Below are 20,040 nucleotides of genomic sequence, written 5' to 3' on the forward strand. Positions count from 1 at the left end.
GTTTTGTGGAATTTTTTGATGGGCTAGGGAATGCAACCAGCCCCACAACTTCTTCATCATCAGTTTTAGGAAGCTCTACTTAGGGTGTGATGGGGAACCGTTAGAGAGGGGTAAGAGAAGAGTGACAGGGGTGTTGACACACAGATGTATGTGCAGACACACACACACACACACACACACACACACACTCCATATCGTCTCTATTCAGCATCAATCATTATTATTTACTTTATCATACCACCATGAAAAACTGGCAACATTTAAACCTTATGATCTCATTTGATTGCCTTTTTTCACTTTGACCCTTGCCCTCTGTGTTCATGACCTCATTTGACAGTGTTTCACCTTGCCCCGTGTGTTTACAACCTCATGTGACAGCTGTTTAACCTTGACCATTGCCCTCTGTGTTTACAACCTCACATAATCGCTGTTTCACTTTGACCCTTGTCCTCTGTGCTTACAACATGAATTTGACAGCTGTTTCACCTTGACGCTTGCCCTCTGTGTGTAGTCTTGATTAGTTGACTGTATCACCTTGACCTTGCACTCTGTGTTTACAATCTCATGTGACGGCTGTGCTTGCCCTCTTTGTGTAGTCTTGATTTGTTGACTGTATCACCTTGACCTTGCACTCTGTGTTTACAATCTCATGTGATGGCTGTGCTTGCCCTCTTTGTGTAGTCTTGATTTGTTGACTGTATCACCTTGACCTTGCACTCTGTGTTTACAATCTCATGTGACGGCTGTGCTTGCCCTCTTTGTGTAGTCTTGATTTGTTGACTGTATCACCTTGACCTTGCACTCTGTGTTTACAATCTCATGTGATGGCTGTGCTTGCCCTCTTTGTGTAGTCTTGATTTGTTGACTGTATCACCTTGACCTTGCACTCTGTGTTTACAATCTCATGTGACGGCTGTTTCGCTTTGACCCTTGCCCTCTTTGTTTACAACCTCATGTAACAGCTGTGTCATCTTGACTCTTACCCTCTGTTTTAGTTAACTTCATGTGACGGCTGTTTCACCTTGATCCTTTGCCCTCTGTTTACAACTTCATGTTACAGCTGTTTCACCTTGAGAGCCTTATCCTCTGTGTTCACATTGCAACCTCATGTGATGGCTGTTTCACCGTGCCCCTTGCCCTTGCGTGTTGCAGGAAGCGGTCAGTTTCACAGTGGGGGAGTTCAAGGACCCCATGTTCGTCCTGGCGGGGGATGGAACCCAGGTGCCCCGCACCACTTCCTGGACCGGCATCCGCTACGTTCTGGCCGAGGTGAGGGGGTCACTGCATGGTGGGGTCCCCTGCTGGAGGGTGGGACTGACTGTCACTGACTGACTGCAGGTGGTGTCGTTCTGGGTGATTCGCTGACGTCGCTGTTTGGCTCGTTCAGTGACGATGCAGTGTTGGGGTTGTTCATTGCAAACGGGATAGTTTGTTGTAGATAGGGCAGTTTGTCACACATTGTAAATGGGGGTAATTTATTCACACTGCAAATAGGGTATAATTCATTGCAAATAGGGTAATTGCCGTGCACATGGTGTAGTTGGTGTATGTTGTTTGTGCGTGTATCTATCTATCTGTCTATCTATCTACATCAATCTGTCTATCAATATGTGTGTTTATTTATCTGTATATATATATATATATATATATATATATAATTGTTTCTCAGGTGAGATTACATTAAAATTCACTTGACTGATTCTTTGACATTGCAAAGGGTGTAATGCAGTGACCATCTGTAGCTGCAGGCAAGTCTTTGGGGAAGATGTGGAGGGGTTTGGGTGACAGCGTTGTGTGGTGTGTGCAGGTGGTGTAGAAGATGTGGAGGGGTTTGGGTGACAGCGGTGTGTGGTGTGTGCAGGTGGTGTAGAAGATGTGGAGGGGTTTGGGTGACAGCGGTGTGTGGTGTGTGCAGGTGGTGTAGAAGATGTGGAGGGGTTTGGCTGACAGCGGTGTGTGGTGTGTGCAGGTGGTGTAGAAGATGTGGAGGGTTTGGGTGACAGTGGTGTGTGTGGTGTGTGCAGGTGGTGTACGGCAGTTACATCACAGACCCTGGGGACCAGCAAAGCCTGAGTGCCATGGTGGACTACTGGATGTCCCCCACCGCCATCAAGAAGGAGTTTGAAGTGGCCAGACGTGAGGGTCCTCTTCTCTCTTTCTGCCTCTGTCTCTCTCTGTTTGTCTCAGTCTCTCTCTCTCTGTCTGCCTCTCTCTCTCTCTGTCTCTCTGTGTCTCTCTGTCTCAGTCTCTCTCTCTGTGTCTCTCTCTCTGTCTCTGTCTCTCTCTATTGATTGAAATTACATGTGCAGTTCTGTGTTTGCAGTGACCATGCAGATTATTTGAGATGTGTTCACAAGTACTCCGTGTTCTCTCTCACCCCCTTGTCTGATCAAGGGCATTGTAACACTGAATGGACATTAAGAACTTTGTCATTGTCATTTGTCATTCTCTCTCTCTCTCTTGTAGTTTATAGCACATAAGTACTCTCTCTGGTGACCCGTTATTACTATTATTATTATTTAGCTCTACAAAGCAGCATGATCATAGGAACATTCCTCCACGTAACAACATGATCATAGGAATGCATCCAAGGGATCAAGGCCTTTATGAATAAAACATCTCTCAGTTTCTGTCTCTCTCTGGCTGTCTCTGTCTGTGATCTCTCACCACCACCAACGCCCTCCGTCACACACCACACTGACAAGGTGGGCACAGACAGCAGTCCTCACATTGTGGTTGCTGTGTGTCTCAGTGAAGTACCGCCTACCCCAGGCCTTCTTCAACCCCAACGTCCGTCTGAACACCCTGATCCAGGCCCTGGACTCCCTCAGCCACCTCTTCCTGGACGTTCCCGAGGGCTGCCACCTCCACCCCAATGTGGAGGTCAGTGGTCAGGGTCCTGGGGGGAGGAGGGAAGGGGAGGGTGTGTGTGTCTTCATTTATTGTTTTGTGCGAGTACTTAATGATCATATACAGTTCAAAGATGTAATCCTCATACCTTTGTTTACTTATGTTTAATGTAAGAGTTATCAGAGATTTTAGTTACTATGCCACTGGCATGCCTACCATTACTGAGGGCTCGTATTTGTCCCGGAAAATTGAAAAAATTGAAAGGGTGTCCTGGAAATATGGATATTTGCTGCATGTCCCGGAAAATGAAAAAATCCGATTGTAACATTTTTTCCCCCGAGTATCTAGTGGGTACAAGTGTACCCTTAGATGGCTTTCCAACCATTGCTGAAGACACTTCGTTAAGACTTGCAGGAATGCTGCCGAATATTACCGAAGCCACTTTGTGAAAAGCTGGAACTGTCTGAACAATACCAAAGCCATTTTTTGAAAACCCTCATGATTTCTGTCTCTGGCGAAGTAACTTCAGCAAGACCAACCATTGCTCCTGGCTGTCAGAGGACTGTTGTATGTTTGCTGAGATGTTCCTGAAAATAATTTCCTGTCCCTGATTCTAATGTGCGTTGTTCCTTAAAAGCAAATTTTGGGGTAGGCATGCCTGTATGGTATCCTAACACCAATGATCTTCATTAAATCGAGCCTTGTGACTCTCCACAGAGTTTGAGCTGCTATGTTATGGCATAATCAGTGGACAAACACCAAGCAAGCATAAGAACCCATGCAAACATCACAGCATCACAGAGAGGTGGCTTGAGGGGAGAGAGGGGGGGTTGTGTGTTCTGTGGGAGGGAGGAATGGGGTAGGAGGGGAGGGCTGGGTGTAATCTGGTTATTTGTTGATTTAACTCACTCAGTACGGCCAGTCCTGTCTTCTCCTCTACACAGACCCCTCGTATGTCCAGTGGGTGTCTGAATGACCTAACCTTTAGCTTCCGTCGTAAGAATTGTGGTATTCTTTGTCAACATTCACCTCTTCAGTATAAGAGCCTTCCTCTTGCAATATTTTGATGATGGTAATTGGGGTGAAACGCTGTTAATGTTGTCTCTTTCGCCGTTCGTATGGAGAGAGTTAATGTCTTTTCACTGAGAGTGATATAAGACCATAAAAACTGGAATTTTTTTTAAAGAGGGGGAGACTGGTTTCATAACATAGGGTTTAAAGGAGGAGGATGACGGTGATGATCGTGATGATCTAGGACATCGTGACCACTCAGAGGCCAGTTTCTGGGTTATGTGTGAGATGGAAGGGGTGATGAGGGATGAGGAGGGTATGTGGTGAAGGGAGGTGCTGAATACCTGAGCAATACCTGAACATCCCTCGAGTACTCAGTTTAAAGCTGAGTGATGAGCTCAATGCCTCAGTTTCTTGTCCGACATGAGTTATCATTATTATCATCATAGTCATCATTAGTATTGTTGTTATTATCATTATCTTTATTATCATTATTGATACTCATATAGTGCCTATCTTTTGGTCAGAGACCACCCTCTAAGAGCTCTCTCTCTCTCTCTCTCTCTCTCTCTCTCTCTATGTCTCTGAGTCAGTCCCTATCTGTTGTCCATTTTAACCTCTGTAATGATTGTTTATCCAAGTTTTTGTTGTTACGATGATAGTTTCCAGTCGGTAACCCATGTACATACCAGTCATATTTTGTGTGGTTGTCTCTGTCTGTACACTGCTGCAGGAAAATGAGGTTGGTATGGAATGTGTGGGTGTCAGGAGTGTCCATGCTGGAAGCTTTGATGGAAACTTGGTGTTGTGTTTGTCGAGAAGTCAAAAAAAAAAAAAAAAAAAAAAAAAGAAGAAGAGAGAGGTACAAGTAGCTTTCAAAAGTGGTGGTGTAGGATCAAACAGGAGGAGTACAATGTTGTGGGTCACAAAACCTTTTGTCAGCTGAGGATTGCAGGTAAAGGAGTAGGGTGCAGAATGGAGGGTTGAGCGGGAACTCACTTTTTTTCTTTTTTCTTTTGTTCTTTTTGCTGAGTTAGTAGTCCCTCTCACTCCTTATTCTGCATCCCGCTCCCTTAATACCTGCAATCGCCAGTTGACAGAGGGTTTGTGACCTGGAGGATTATGAAACTTTCCTTCTGTAGAGTGGGTCTGACATCATCACTTCTGAAAGGTACTTGTGGTTGTACCTGTCTTTCCTCCTTATTGACCTCTCGTTTTCTGGTCCCAGCAGTCAACCTTTTTATTTTTATTTTATGGTGTTGTTGTTGACCAGCGAACACAGTGTGTGTGACAAGTGTGTGCCATGACAGTGTTATTTTATTTTATTTTATTTTATTTTATTTTATGGGGTTTTTTTTGCTTTTTTTTTCTTTAGTTCAGTTTCAGTTTCTCAAGGCAGCGTCACTGTGTTCAGACAAATCCATATATGCTACACCACATCTGCTAGGCAGATGCCTGACCAGCAGCACAACCCAGTGCCCTTGTCAGGCCTCGAGTGCATGCTTGTATGTTTGTGTGCCTATCAGAGTGGATTTCTGCAGAATTTTGCCGGAGGACAAAACTTTTGTTGCCGTGCCAAGTGTGCGCTGCATGTGGTACCTCAGTTTATCATCATCTCATCGGAATGACTGTGCTCAGTTTGATTTTCCAGTCAAACTGTGGGAGAAAGGGCGAGGGTGGGAATCAAAGCCTGACCCTCGTGAACACTGTGTCAGCAGAGAAGTTTCTTAACCATTGTGCCAACTTCCTCCCAAGTGGTTCGGTCACCTCTGTATGTACTGCGGTGTGGTGGTCAGCTGTGTGTTAGGTGAGGAGGATTGGCTTCATGGGAACCCTGTGGGCAAGGTGTCCAGCGTGTTGTTTTGGGGGTTAATTGCTGTGTGTGCACATACATGTACATGTGTGTGTGTGTTTGTGCAAGTTGTGTTATGTGTGTGCTTGTATATACATGTATGTATGTGTGTTGATGTCTGCAGCTATATTGTAAGCACTTATGTGAATGTGCACTTGCATGGATATGTGAACATACATGCGTGCATATGTGTATATGTGTATGTATGCACTGATAGTGTTCCAGTTTGATTATATTGTTGCCCTGTGTCACAATGGATCAGATTCTCATTTGTATTCAGACTGCTGTGTATGAATGTGTCAAAAAAAGAAAAAAATAAAGAAAATAAAAAGAAGACCACTTTCTGCTGTTCTCCAGTCTATTGCCATCATAAAATAACAGAAATTCTCAGTGTCACCTGATGTGTGTATATTGATGTCAGCAGTTGCATGACTGATCACATAACTGAATGTCATGGCCGTGCATAAATGCCTGCTTTCTCTGACTGTGAGCAAGACTGAAAATGAGAGGCTGATTCTCAGTGATGGTTCAGAAAACAGGATTTACAAAGTATTCATGTTTTTCATTTCTTTTCATTCTTTTCATTTGTGGTGGGAGGGTTGGGGTGAGGTGGTTAAGGTAAAGGGTGAGGGGGGGATGGGGGGAATAAATATTTTGCAGTTGGTGGTGCTAACTTTGGTTTTGGAATGTACCTTAGAGTTAACTTGAGGCTAAATGAAGTAAGTAATTTTTTTAAAGTAAAAGTAAAAGTGACTTGTTTTGAAAAAGAAAAAAAAGATGATGCATTTGTTTCTGCATTCATAGTAAATCTGACGATTACATTATTGTTGGTTTTCCATTTGTTTGTGTAGTTGGTTGGTTCAGGTGGTTTTTTGTTGTTGTTGGTAGTTTTTTTTTTGTTGTTGTCAGGGATGGATAGCGGTGGTGGGGTCATTGTTATACAAGAGGAATAATTCATTAGCATTGCTGATTAAACAAAAAAAATCAGATAAGAAGATTAAACATAATGACCACAGAAATATGATAATAATGATATATAAAATGAGATAAATGAATAAATAGAAATTTAGAGAAAAAAAAAGAAGTATGATATGAATGACCAGTTCTGTGATATATATGACAGGGTTTCAGTTAGCATTCAAAGAGAGTAAGAAGAGTGGTGTACCAATGAACAGATAAAAATTATTAAGTAGAGCATGAATGACCCATTCTGTTGTAAAAATGACAAGGCTACAATTAGCATTCAAAAAGCGTAAGAAGACAAGTGCGCATGTTGTGTACTTTCACATTGGATGTGTTTTGTCAGCAGAGAACTTCAGTGTTTATATAATCAGTGTTTGCTTTTAACTTCATCATGGTAGATGCTATGAGCAGCGTTTGCACAGAAAATCATGCCTTATAAAAGTAATGCCTTCTTATCATTACACAGACTCTGCTTGGAGACGACCAGTATGTGTTCACTCGCCTCAACAAGATCTTTGACGCCATGCCATCCACCCCAACCCTGTCCCACAAGCTGTTCCCCAGGCCCCCCACGCCTTTCCTCGGTAAGTCTGACACGCACCTGGTAAGTCTGACGCTCACCTGGTAAGTCTGAAACTCACCTTGTGTTTGCAACATTGATTTGTCTGCCTATTTCTGGACAGTTAGTGGAATGCAGGAAACAAGCATGCAGTGGCCAGATGGTTAAAGTGCAGGATGCTCGCCCAGGTTTCCTGAGTTTGATCCATAGTTTTCCTGCTGGGTTTAGGGTGATTTTTCTAATCTCCCAGATTAACATATGTGCCTCATAGTTTTAGTCCTAGTCTTTCACAAAATAGCTTGCTGTTAAATGAATTCCCCATTCCAGTGGAGAAACCATTGATCATACAGTTCTCACTTTGCTGTTGGCCCAACTGCTAGCAGAAGTCATTCTCTGATAAAAGCTGGATGCTGGTTCTCTTTTTCCACACAAGTGATCTGTGACCCTCCGTGTGTTCAGGGCCCCCGCTGGCCGGCGTCAGCTCCCAGAGCAACAACCCGGCCATCGTGGACCAGGGCGTGTTCAGCACGGCCAGCTACGCCACCTACAAGATGCGCAAGGACGTGGAGCTCTGGGAGATCTGCTACAACATGCTGCAGCGAGTGCCAAAGGCATACAACAAGGTGAGCAGTGCTGAAGGTTTACAACAAGGTGAGCAGTGCTGAAGGTTTACAACAAGGTGAGCAGTGCTGAAGGTTATAAGGAGAGCAGTGCTGAAGGCTTACAACAAGGTGAGCAGTGCTGAAGGTTTACAACAAGGTGAGCAGTGCTGAAGGTTTACAACAAGGTGAGCAGTGCTGAAGGCTTACAACAAGTTGAGCAGTGCGGAAGGCTTACAATACAGTGAGCAGTGATGAAGACTTACAACAAGGTGAGTGGTGAAGACTTACAACAAGGTGAGTGGTGAAGCTTACAAGTTGAGTGGTGCTGAAGGCTTACAACAAGGTGAGCGGTGCAGTTGTGTGGAAAGGTCATAACAAGACGAGTGGTGCTGACAGCTTAAAACAAGGTTAGTGATGCTGAAAGCTTACAAGGTGAGTGGTACTTCTGTGTGTTGAAAGTTTTAAACAAGATGAGTGGTGTGTTGAACACTTACAACAAGAGCAGTAGTGCCAAAGGTTTACAAGGTGAGTGGTGTGGTGGGGGTTGGTCGCTCCACAAAGAATGGAAGGGTCACTTTCCTGTTTGCTTGAAAGGGCTTGTTTTGGCTTTTGACATCACTCTTTTTGTTTGTAGGGCATGTGCAAAAGATGCAAGTATAGAATATTTCAATGCCCCAAGGTTGCAACATGAAATAAACTTGTTGCCTTGCCTTGCCTTGCTGTCAAAGAATGATGATAAAGACTGAACCAGAGAACTTGTTGCCTTACCTTGCCTTGCTGTCACAGAATGATGATAAAGACTGAACCAGAGAACTTGTTGCCTTACCTTGCCTTGCTGTCACAGAATGATGATAAAGACTGAACCAGAGAACTTGTTGCCTTACCTTGCCTTGCTGTCACAGAATAATGATATACTGAACCAGAGAACTTGTTGCCTTACCTTCCTTGCTGTCACAGAACGATGATATACTGAACCAGAGAACTTGTTGCCTTACCTTCCTTGCTGTCACAGAATGATGATAAAGACTGAACCAGAGAACTTGTTGCCTTACCTTACCTTGCCTTGTTGTCACAGAATGATGATAAAGACTGAACCAGAGAACCTGGAGCTGTGTTTGGGTAGGGTGGGGTGGGGTAATTGTACAATGATGGGCAAGAAAGTCGACATGATGTATGAGGGTAGAGTGGAGGGGATTATAGTGTGATTGAAAAATTTAATGTCTGTACACAGACATTTGATAGTAACGAAAACATTTCTGCATTTTCTCATAGGCCCCTTCATTTTAATTGGAATGAAAACATCTCTATGTTTGTGTTTGACAAACAATACTGTGTGTTGTGTGCAGTGAAAATACCATGATTAATGTGTGTGCGTGTGTGTGCATGTTTTGTTTGCAGGAGTACATCATAGAGAAAGTGAAGAAGATTGGTGGGTTCACCTCCTTCAACAACTTCATCATGAAGGAGCTGGAGATCATGTACCGACTGCTGAATGAGATCAAAACCTCCCTCACTGTGAGTGGGTGTGGAGGCCTTTGGTGGGACATTTGGGTGATGGGAATGTTGGTGTGTGGTGCGTGTGTCTGGGTCTGGCGAGCTGGTCCAGTGGAAGAGCTTGGTTATTTGTTTCTCTGTGTGTGTGTCTGTGTCTCTGTGTGTGTCTGTGTGTGAATGCATTTTCATTGAATTTAAAACCAGTTAATAGTCCTGTCTGTGCATTCAGCCTGAAGAATAAGAACATCTCTGCTTTTTTTCCCCAGGTATTAATTTTGACAGGAATGAAATCATCACTGTGTCTTTTCCACAGACCTTCATTTTGTAAGGAATGAAAAATCTCGGTGTCTTTTTCCAGGTCTTCATTTTAATAGAAATGAAAACACCTCTATGTTTCTCTTCAGGCATTTATTTTGATAGTAATGAAAACATTTCTGTGCCTTTCCCTGGGCATTAATTTTGATATTAATGAAAACATCTCCATGTCTTTTGCCAAGAATTAATTTTGACAGTCATCCACTTTGTCTTTCCCACAGACATTTGTTTTGATAGTAACGAAAACATCTCTGTGTCTTTCCCACAGACATTCGTTTTGATAGTAACGAAAACATCTCTGCGTCTTTCCCACAGACATTCGTTTTGATAGTAACGAAAACACTGTGTCTTTCCCACAGACCACAGACATTTGATAGTAACGAAAACATTTCTGCATTTTCTCATAGGCCCCTTCATTTTAATTGGAATGAAAACATCTCTATGTTCCTTTCCACATGCCTTCTTTTTGATAGTAACAAAAACATCACTGCGTCTTTCCCACAGACCTTCATTTTGATACCAGTAAGGAAAGACGGGCGCAGTAGCCGAGTGGTTAAAGCGTTGGACTGTCAATCTAAGGGTCCCGAGTTCGAATCACGGTGACGGCGCCTGGTGGGTAAAGGGTGGAGATTTTTACGATCTCCCAGGTCAACATATGTGCAGACCTGCTAGTGCCTGAACCCCCTTTGTGTGTATATGCAAGCAGAAGATCAAATACGCACGTTAAAGATCCTGTAATCCATGTCAGCAATCGGTGGGTTATGGAAACAAGAACATACCCAGCATGCACACCCCCGAAAACGGAGTATGGCTGCCTACATGGCGGGGTAAAAACGGTCATACACGTAAAAGCCCACTCGTGTGCATACGAGTGAACGCAGAAGAAGAAGAAGATACCAGTAAAGAAAACATCTCTGCATCTTTCGCATAGATCTTCATTTTAACAGCAACAAAAACATCTCTGCATCTTTCGCATAGATCTTGTTAGCAGTAACAAAAATATCTCTGCATCTTTTGCATAGATCTTGTTAGCAGTAACAAAAATATCTCTGCATCTTTTGCATAGATCTTCATTTTAACAGTAGCAAAAACATCTCTGCATCTTTCGCATAGATCTTCATTTTAACAGTAACAAAAACATCTCTGCATCTTTGGCATAGATCTTCATTTTAACAGTAGCAAAAACATCTCTGCATCTTTCGCATAGATCTTCATTTTAACAGTAACAAAAACATCTCTGCATCTTTCGCATAGATCTTCATTTTAACAGTAACAAAAACATCTCTGCATCTTTGGCATAGATCTTCATTTTAACAGTAGCAAAAACATCTCGGCATCTTTCACATAGATTTTCATTTTAACAGTAGCAAAATCGTCTCTGCATCTTTCGCATAGATCTTCATTTTAACAGTAACAAAAACGTCTCTGCATCTTTTGCATAGATCTTCAGTAACAAAAACATTTCTGTGACTTCCCCCTCTCTCCCCAGGCCATTAAAGTGGCCACGGAATCGAACCTGCTGGGCGACCAGATGTCGGAGCACACCCTGTCGGTGGCCGACGACCTGCACCACCTGCGGATCCCCCAGCTGTGGTGTGACATGTCTGGCAACTCGGCCCCACCCCTCACCTGGGGTCTCGGCCAATGGCTGACCGAGCTACAGAGCCGCTGCCACCACTTTGAGCGCATCCTGTCCTTGGTGAGTGAAGGGCTGGTGTGTGATGTGTGTGTTGTGTGTGGTGTGTGTTGTGGTGTTTGTATGTATGTGTGTGTTGTGGTGTTTGTGTGTATGTGGTGTGGTGCGTGTGTGTGTGGTGTAATGTGGTGTGGTGTGTTGTGAGTGAATATGTGCATGTGTAGTATGTGTGTGTACTGGATGTGTTGTGTGTGTAGTGTGTTGTGTAGTGTGTGTATAGAGTGTGTGTGTGTGTAGCATGCATGCGTGTAGTTTGAGTGTGTGTGTTTATGTGTTTGTTGTGTGTGTGTGAAGTATGTAGAGTGCATGTGTGGATAGTATGTGTGTGTGTGTGTAGTGGATGTGTAGTGTGTGTGTATCAGCATGTGTGTATGTGTGTGACAGTTTATTGTGATGGTCTTCTTTGATAGTCAGTAGCAATGTTTTTTGGTCTGTTATTTTTTTTCACCAGGGCCGAGAAAAGATGCCTGCCTACTGGCTGGGAGCGTTCTTCAATCCTCGGGGTCTTCTGGCCCTCCTGAAACAGGAGAGTATCCGCTCCTTCTCCGGAGATCGCTCTGGCAACTTCGAACAGTTCGTCTTCCAGACTGAGGTTACCTCCCGGGACAAAGACCATGTGAGTTGTTGTGGTTCACTATGGTTTAGATTCATTTGGGGGAGAAGGGGAGGGGGTGGTGGTCATTTTTTGGCTTTAATTTGTTTTGTTTGTTTAAGGTCAGCTGTTCTAACAGCCTGAAACCAAACTTAGAACAAACATTTCTAGATTTATGGTCAGCTGTTCTAACAGTCTGAAACCAAACTTAGAACAAACATTTCTAGACGTGTCATTCTGCAGAGCTGCCAGCTCTCATTAATTTCAGTTTCATTTTCAGTTTCTTACTGCATCGGGACAAATCCATATATGCTACGCTACATATGCTAGGCAGATGCCCGACAGCAGCATAATCCAGCCTTGTCAGGCCTTGAGTGCATGCTTATATAATTGTGTACCTTTCAGAGTGATTTCTTTTGATATAATTTATGGCAGAGGACAGCACTCTCGTTGCTGTTATTAAAGCTTGAGTGTTATTTATTACAATCAGTTGTGTGGTTTGAGTAAGTAACTTTCATTTTTTTGCACCAGAAGGCTTTACAAAATGTCATTGTGTGTTTTTGAGTTCAGTTTCCGGCGAGAGTGAGAGTAAGCAAGCTGAGAGTCCAGCTGCTTATCTTTACATCAGTCAGTTTCACCAGAGACCAGTGCATCAGCCTGTAGCACTACAGACTAAGCTTTCAGCCGGTCATTCGTCTTTGGTGTTCAGGGGCTGCAGGTTCCATGTTTGTTTGTTTGTACAAGTGGGCTTTTACATACATGACCATCCCTTCCCATTAGGCAGCCATACACCCGTTTGCTGGGTGTGAGCATAACATACTGTGTATGTTTATGCTTCCATAATCATGCTGATTCTGATATGGATTTTTAATGTGTGTTTTTGATAGTCTGCATGTATATATCCCCATGAAGAGGAAAAAGAGGCACTATCAGGACTGCTAAGATGTGACATGGGACACTGAAAAAAACAACTTGTCCACCTTAACCAGCCAGATGCCGCAATCAGGATTTGAACCCAGGACCATCATATTGAAAGCTGGATGCTCCAGATGCTTAGCTGTTGCACCGGTCAGCCAATAGTTTGTTGGGTTTATTTATTCAGCTCATTACCTTGATAACTGTTGAATCAGAGATAAGAAAATCTGTGTCGCTTATGAAAAGGCTGACAACTCCTTGATGTCTTTTTTTTTTCTTTTTCCCCCCCAAAGCCATGAGCTGTGTGTGTGATAGAGAGTCATGCCAGTTGATCAAAGACAGGGGAAGGATGGGTGTTGAGTCTGTGGTGAGCTTTTTGGTGACAGCTGTGTCCTGTCCTCTTCCCCCTTCAGGTGCAATTTCTGACTCAAAAGCCTCCCCGATCAGGAGAAGGCAGCCTCTTCAGTGTAGATACACCGCTATGGGTATGCTGGTCGGGCCTTCAGGTCTTGTGGAGTCTGACCATTTGCTACATTCTTTTCTTTTTCCTCCTCCTCATCTATTTATTTCTAGTTTTAATTACTGACTCTTGCTTGGACTAAGACAACTGTTGGCGCTTTGTGACATATTCATTTTGGGGCACTCCATTTCCTGCATTTGTCGTATAATCATTGAAGAGACAAGTCATTAATTAGTGTTTAGATCCATGTTAACCTTATAGTTGTGTCTACCTGTGAGCTGATTAATGACCTGATGATATTCAGGTCATGTTCCTAACACATACAAGAATTTACCTGGCCACTAGACCGCTGAGGAATAACTATTTCACAGTGAGGGGGCATCTCTCAAATATCTTTTGAATGGATGATGTAGATAAGATAAGAATAACTTTATTATCTCCAACTGGAGAAATTTGGTCAGGTGCATTATCACAACATAGACAAGTAAACAACATGGGGACCATTACTGTAAAAGTCAACAACAGCTTTTACGAATATTATGAAGACACAAATGTAAAAAATATCACATACACCGTTTCATACATACATCCACACACTGCAGGTAATAACTGGTATTCTTAATATGAAAACAGAAAGAATTAAGAAACATTATTTTGAATATAATTATAAGCATAGCCTACTATATTGCACATTGATTATAATAGACAGATAAGATAAGAATAAAGATAAATTGCGGAAAACCACAACCAGATAATCAGCACACACCCACCCCCCACCCACCCCACACACGCGGTTTACTTGATTAAACAAGAGTAATAAATATATGTTCTCAATGAAAGCATTTCACATATTCACTTTTAAAACATTGCAATGAATTATTACATCGTAATTAATAACAGAAATATATTTAGAATATGGACGTTAGCATTAGACATTTTCCATTGTACATTCATCCTGCATATTGCCTATTATTCATCCTTTATATTGCACATTCATAATAACCAATTGTCATGTTTTTAAGCTCAGTAAACACACACACACACACACACACACACACACACACAACTAGAACAAGGTACAACCTATCATGCACGGACTTTCACACGTCTCACATGAGAGTGTGCGCACGCGCACACGCACTCACACACACACGAGTTCTCAAGAATTTAAAAGGTGGATTGAACGTGGAATAAAAGTCTTCAGAGCTCTGGATTTCAACGTAAAAGTTCTGTAGCATTGTCCTGATGGCAATAGCTCATAATACTTTGCTAAAATATGGATGTCGTCAGTTGCTATTTGCCTGCTTTTTTTTTTAACCACTCGACTTTCATACAGCTCTTGCATACTAGCTTGTTTCACTCCCACAATTTTACTGCATACACTCATGACATCGTTCAAAACATGCTTACTCCTCACTCCCAAACTTCCATACCAGCACATAAATGAAACTGTGAGCACGGACTCAATACAACATCGATAATAACTTTGAAGAATAGTTGAATTTATACCAACATTTCTAAGCTTCTGTAAACAAAAAATTCTAGATTGACATTTCTTATGAATGGAATCAACATTTCTGTCAAAAGTCAGCTTATTGTCTAAGATATTCCCTAAATATCTATATTCATTGACCCTCTCCACTGTTTGACCATCAATAACAAGGTTAGCTACAGGCAAGGGGTCTTTCTGAAAATCTATTAACATTTCCTTTCTTTTCAATACGTTGAGATCCAGATAGTTTTTCTCACACCAGGAACAGAACTTTTTAATTTCACTGAAATAAATAGCATCAGAGTTGGACAGATCTTCAGTAGCTGAATCATCAGAATATTTTATGACAGGAGTTTCCTCCGTGCCTCTGCAGTCATTTGTGTACAGTGTAAATAGAACAGGGGACAGCACTGTACCTTGGGGTGCACCAGTAGAAGTAGAGTTTAGAGAAGAGTGGGCAGTATGAAAGCGGACGGACTGAGTTCTATTGAGAAGAAAACTTACTATCCAAAGAGTAAGCTTCGGATCAACATCCAAGCCTAGCAGTTTGAGGGTAAGGAGATGAGGTTGTATTTTGGTTTATGTTATTTTATTGTTATTATCGTGCATGTGATCATGAAGTTGTGTGTGTGGTTGAGTGCGGTTAGTCAATGTTTGGGTGTAGTTGTGTTTGAATGGGCGATTGCCAGTGCATTGAGTGTAAACTTTCTTTGGAAATGCACCGCACCATGCAAATGCAGTTTCTTCTTCTTAAGATTATTGTTTTCATTATTATGATACTCCAGAATATTATAAAGAGAAGTGTGTATGAATGCATTTTATGAAAAGTTTCATGTGTGGTGGAATCACCCAGAGAAAAAACATTTTTTTAGATAATGCAAGAGAAATTTATAAATAAGTCACTTATTTATTATCATTATCCACAAATCAGCATATCAGTGATTTTTGTTTTCCACATCATCCTTGATCATGAGAGACACATAAAACTTGGTGAATGAAAGGGTATCTGTTCTGCAGGCTCGGTGTCATTATTGAAAACCTAACGTTGTCATGAGAGATGTCTAGACTTTACAGACAATAGATGACATTTGTAGATGCTTAAATCCAGACTACGCTGTTGTGTCCACCAAGGCAGTGGTCAATTGATACCTATTCTGCCATTCTTTACAGGTGCGCAGGGATCACCTTGTCAACAGAAAGTGTTATCTAAATGTGCCATGTTGTGTGTACTGTATTTCCTTGTCGAGAAAGCAGCACTTCTCACACCACCAGATACTGTTTTAACCCTTTCAGTGCCAAGCCTGTTTCATGCTCAGTGACAGCTATTAGCCAAGAGATGGTTTGATCACAAAGGGTAATATCTATTAAAAAAAAAAAAAAAAAAAAAATCTAGCATGCAAACTACTGAAAGAAAGTCTGTATAATTAATACTTTTTTGAAAGGAGAATGAACGCACTATTCAGTTACAGCAATTTCACGTGAATTTGGTGATTTGCCATCAGAAAATTCATGCCACGACAGGGCTGGAACTGGAAATTTCCATCCTCGGGCACTTTTTCCACACCAGAAGGGGACAGAAGTTTTCATTCTGGGGCATTCGAGGGTTTAATCTTGGTGTTGATGTGATGAATGTTTTGTTGATTTTTAAATTTTTTTTATTTTATTATTTTTTTTTAGCACACTGATTTAAGGAAGCATTATTTCAACAGAGAAGCTGTTTTTCTAGCACAGCGATTTGTTTTCCCTGTATCAACATTCAGATCGCTTTCTCTGCCTAGACAAATAATCATAGTAGCATGGCACTGATTTAAAAAAAAAAAAAAATTTTCAGTGCACATAGGATTTAGCATGCATTGTCTCTCAAGCTTAACTGTAAGTGACTCGAGTACAACAGAACATAAAACCCTGTGCCTGTATTGATGTTCCCTCCTTTTCAAATATGTTCAGGTATGCTTTTATGTTCAGTTTCTATTCTCATGCTGTAGATTTGTTTTAGCATAGTCCTGTTCTATATGCTTTTTACTGAAGATGAGTGTCTGTCCTGTCCCCTACCTACAGCTGCATTGTAATCCATTTATATTGTTCTGAGTTGTCTCTGTTGATGGCTGGCCACACTAACACTGCGATGAAGACACACATGTCACAGATCATACAGCGATAAACACACAGATCACAGGTCATACAGCGATAAACACACATGTCACAGATCATGCAGTGATAAACACATGTCACAGATCATGCAGTGATAAACACATAGATCACAGATCATACAGTGATAAACACAAATGTCACAGATCATACAGCAATAAACACACAGATCACAGGTCACTAACACTGCGATGAAGACACACATGTCACAGATCATACAGCGATAAACACACAGATCACGGGTCATACAGCGATAAACACACACGTCATAGATCATACAGTGATAAACACACATGTCACAGATCATACAGTGATAAACACATACATCACAGATCATGCAGTGATAAACACACGTCACTGATCATGCAGTGATAAACACACCTGTCACAGATCATGCAGTGATAAACACATGTCACAGATCATGCAGCGATAAACACATGTCACAGATCATGCAGTGATAAACACATGTCACAGATCATGCAGCGATAAACACATGTCACAGATCATGCAGCGATAAACACACATGTCACAGATAATACAGCGATAAACACACATGTCACAGATAATACAGCGATAAACACACATGTCACAGATCATACAGTGATAAACACAAATGTCACAGATCATACAGCAATAAACACACAGATCACAGGTCACTAACACTGCGATGAAGACACACATGTCACAGATAATACAGCGATAAACACACATGTCACAGATCATACAGTGATAAACACAAATGTCACAGATCATGCAGCAATAAACACACAGATCACAGATCATGATAAACACACAGATCAGAGATCATGCATAAACACACATTGTCACCTAAGGAGACATCATCTGGTTTGCAAGACGGTCATCTGACATTGTCATCGGAGGAGACATCACTTGATCTACATGAATACCTTCTGAAATTGTCATCAGAGGAGCCATCACCTGTTCTCCACAATGACCATATGACATCATCATCTGAAAATGCTTCACGTGTTCTACACGATGACCACCTGACGTCGTCATCTGTAAAGACATCATCGGGTATACATGAAAGCCTTCCAACAGCATCACCTCAGCAGACATTACATAATCTACATGACGACCACCTGACGGCGCCAACTGGGGAGACAACTCCTGATACACATGACCACCACCTGCCGTCATCATCAGAACAGTCATCACTTAGTCCACATGAATGCATAACATCACGATCTAAGCAGTCATCACCTAGTCTGCATGACGACCACCAGACGTCGCCATCTGGGGAGACAACACCTGGACTGTATGACTACCAGAGGTCGTCATCAGCGGAGACAACGACTGGTCTATATAAAGACCTTTTTACGTCGTCATCCGAGGAGATGAAACTACAGCTTGTTAACTACCTAACATTGCATCAAATCAGTCATCACATTGTCTACACGAAGAACACCTCATCACCTTGTATTTTGATAGTATAAGGCCCTTTATCTATCATTATCTTAGTTTTAAAATCGGATATCTCATTATCTAATGATATTTTTTTCTACGATTCATTCTAGCTGATAAATGACTAAGAAGTTGCAAATAACATGTAGGAATCTATCAGTCTTGCAATGGAACTCCCGCTCTTTGAGTACAAATATTGATAATCTGCTTGCTTACCTTTGTGAAAATTCTCATCATATTCTCCTTTTTCAGTCATTGAATGTTACTAAAAATAAGTTACCGAATCTGAAAGGTTATTATTATCCTCCGGTTTATCATATAAGCGAGGATTCTGACAAGATTAGTACAGCTATTTACGTACAATGTGGTTTGAATTACGCAAGTGTCCATCCATCTCCTATTTCTAACTATACTGAAAAGATGTCAGCTACGTTTGTAAAATTGCATGTCTCTAATAATCAAATCATACATTTTGCGTCAGTCTACTATCCCAAAGGTCCAAGTAAGCAAAATACAAATTGGTTGCGAACATTAAATTGCTCAAAAGAAAGATGGATCGTCGGGGGAGATTTTAATTCCCATGCTCCCTTCTGGGATAGTGATTGTCAAATAATATCTCATCCTGACTTTGTTGAAAATATTGTTGATTCATCGTTGCATTTACTTAACGATGGGAGGATTACACGTATCCCAGATGTGGCTCATCATAGAGCATCGGCACTTGACCTAACCTTCATATCACCATCTCTAGCTTTAACAGTACAGTGGGATACTGGGGATGATCCACTAGGCAGTGATCATGTGCCAATCACACTGTCTTTTAAGGATTGTAATATATCTAAATACAGCGGAGAAGACGAAATCCCAAAATTCAATTACAAATATGCAAACTGGGAAACATTTCAAAACTATCTTACGAACATTTCTGAAAGTGAAATTTTTTGTGAAGATTTAAATGTTTTTTATAACAACTTTCAAAAATCAATTATTGGAGCTGCTGAAATAGCAATTCCCAAAAAAGGTTCAAAGAGGAGTGACATTTTTTCTGGAAATGTTTGGTGGAATGATGCATGTGCGGAGGCTGTAAATACAAAGAAACTAGCATACCTAACATGGTTGAAACTCAGAAAAGTACGTGATGAAGATGTAAAAGAAGCCGCTCATAAAGAAATGTGTTACACAAAAATCAAGGCGAATAGAATCATAGCCCGAGAAAAAAGACAATACTGGTCACAATTCTGTTTGAATGAAGTATCTGACCATAAGGATATGAAGAAAGTGTGGGCCAAAATGAAAGAAATGAAATCAGGCATTGTTCTCCAAGACTATCCTATTAAAACAAAAGATAAAGAGTTTCTGTCCCCTCAAGAGAAGGCTGAAGAATTTGTTTGTATGTATTATAAAACAGGCAGTGTAGATAGTTTGTCAACTAAACAAAAGACTTTAAGAGAGGAAGAAGAAATCAGTGACAAATATAGAGATCCTACCCCACAAAATGATAATACAATCAATTCGGCAATAACTTTACATGAGGTAAAGAACGCTATTCATTTGTTGAGTAACAAAAATGTGTCAGTTGGTAAGGATGTAGTATCTTACACCATGTTAAACCATTTGCCAGAAAACTGGTTGATTATATTACATACATTATTTCAAAAGTGCTGGG

General features: G+C 41.4%; 1 protein-coding gene across 1 annotated transcript in view; it reads left to right on the forward strand.

Moving 5' to 3' along the window:
• Nucleotides 1-20,040, forward strand: part of LOC143298129 (uncharacterized) — a 212,710-nt gene that overhangs the window by 187,058 nt on the left and 5,612 nt on the right. Inside the window, exons 93-100 of the mRNA XM_076610849.1 lie at nt 1,153-1,269; nt 2,025-2,136; nt 2,753-2,883; nt 7,143-7,260; nt 7,695-7,858; nt 9,236-9,352; nt 11,136-11,345; nt 11,794-11,958. Coding sequence (XP_076466964.1) covers nt 1,153-1,269; nt 2,025-2,136; nt 2,753-2,883; nt 7,143-7,260; nt 7,695-7,858; nt 9,236-9,352; nt 11,136-11,345; nt 11,794-11,958 — 1,134 coding nt within the window. The remainder of the gene's footprint in view (nt 1-1,152; nt 1,270-2,024; nt 2,137-2,752; nt 2,884-7,142; nt 7,261-7,694; nt 7,859-9,235; nt 9,353-11,135; nt 11,346-11,793; nt 11,959-20,040) is intronic.

The sequence above is a fragment of the Babylonia areolata genome, chromosome 23, assembly GCF_041734735.1.
Source record: "Babylonia areolata isolate BAREFJ2019XMU chromosome 23, ASM4173473v1, whole genome shotgun sequence".
In the NCBI taxonomy this organism is placed as follows: domain Eukaryota; kingdom Metazoa; phylum Mollusca; class Gastropoda; order Neogastropoda; family Buccinidae; genus Babylonia; species Babylonia areolata.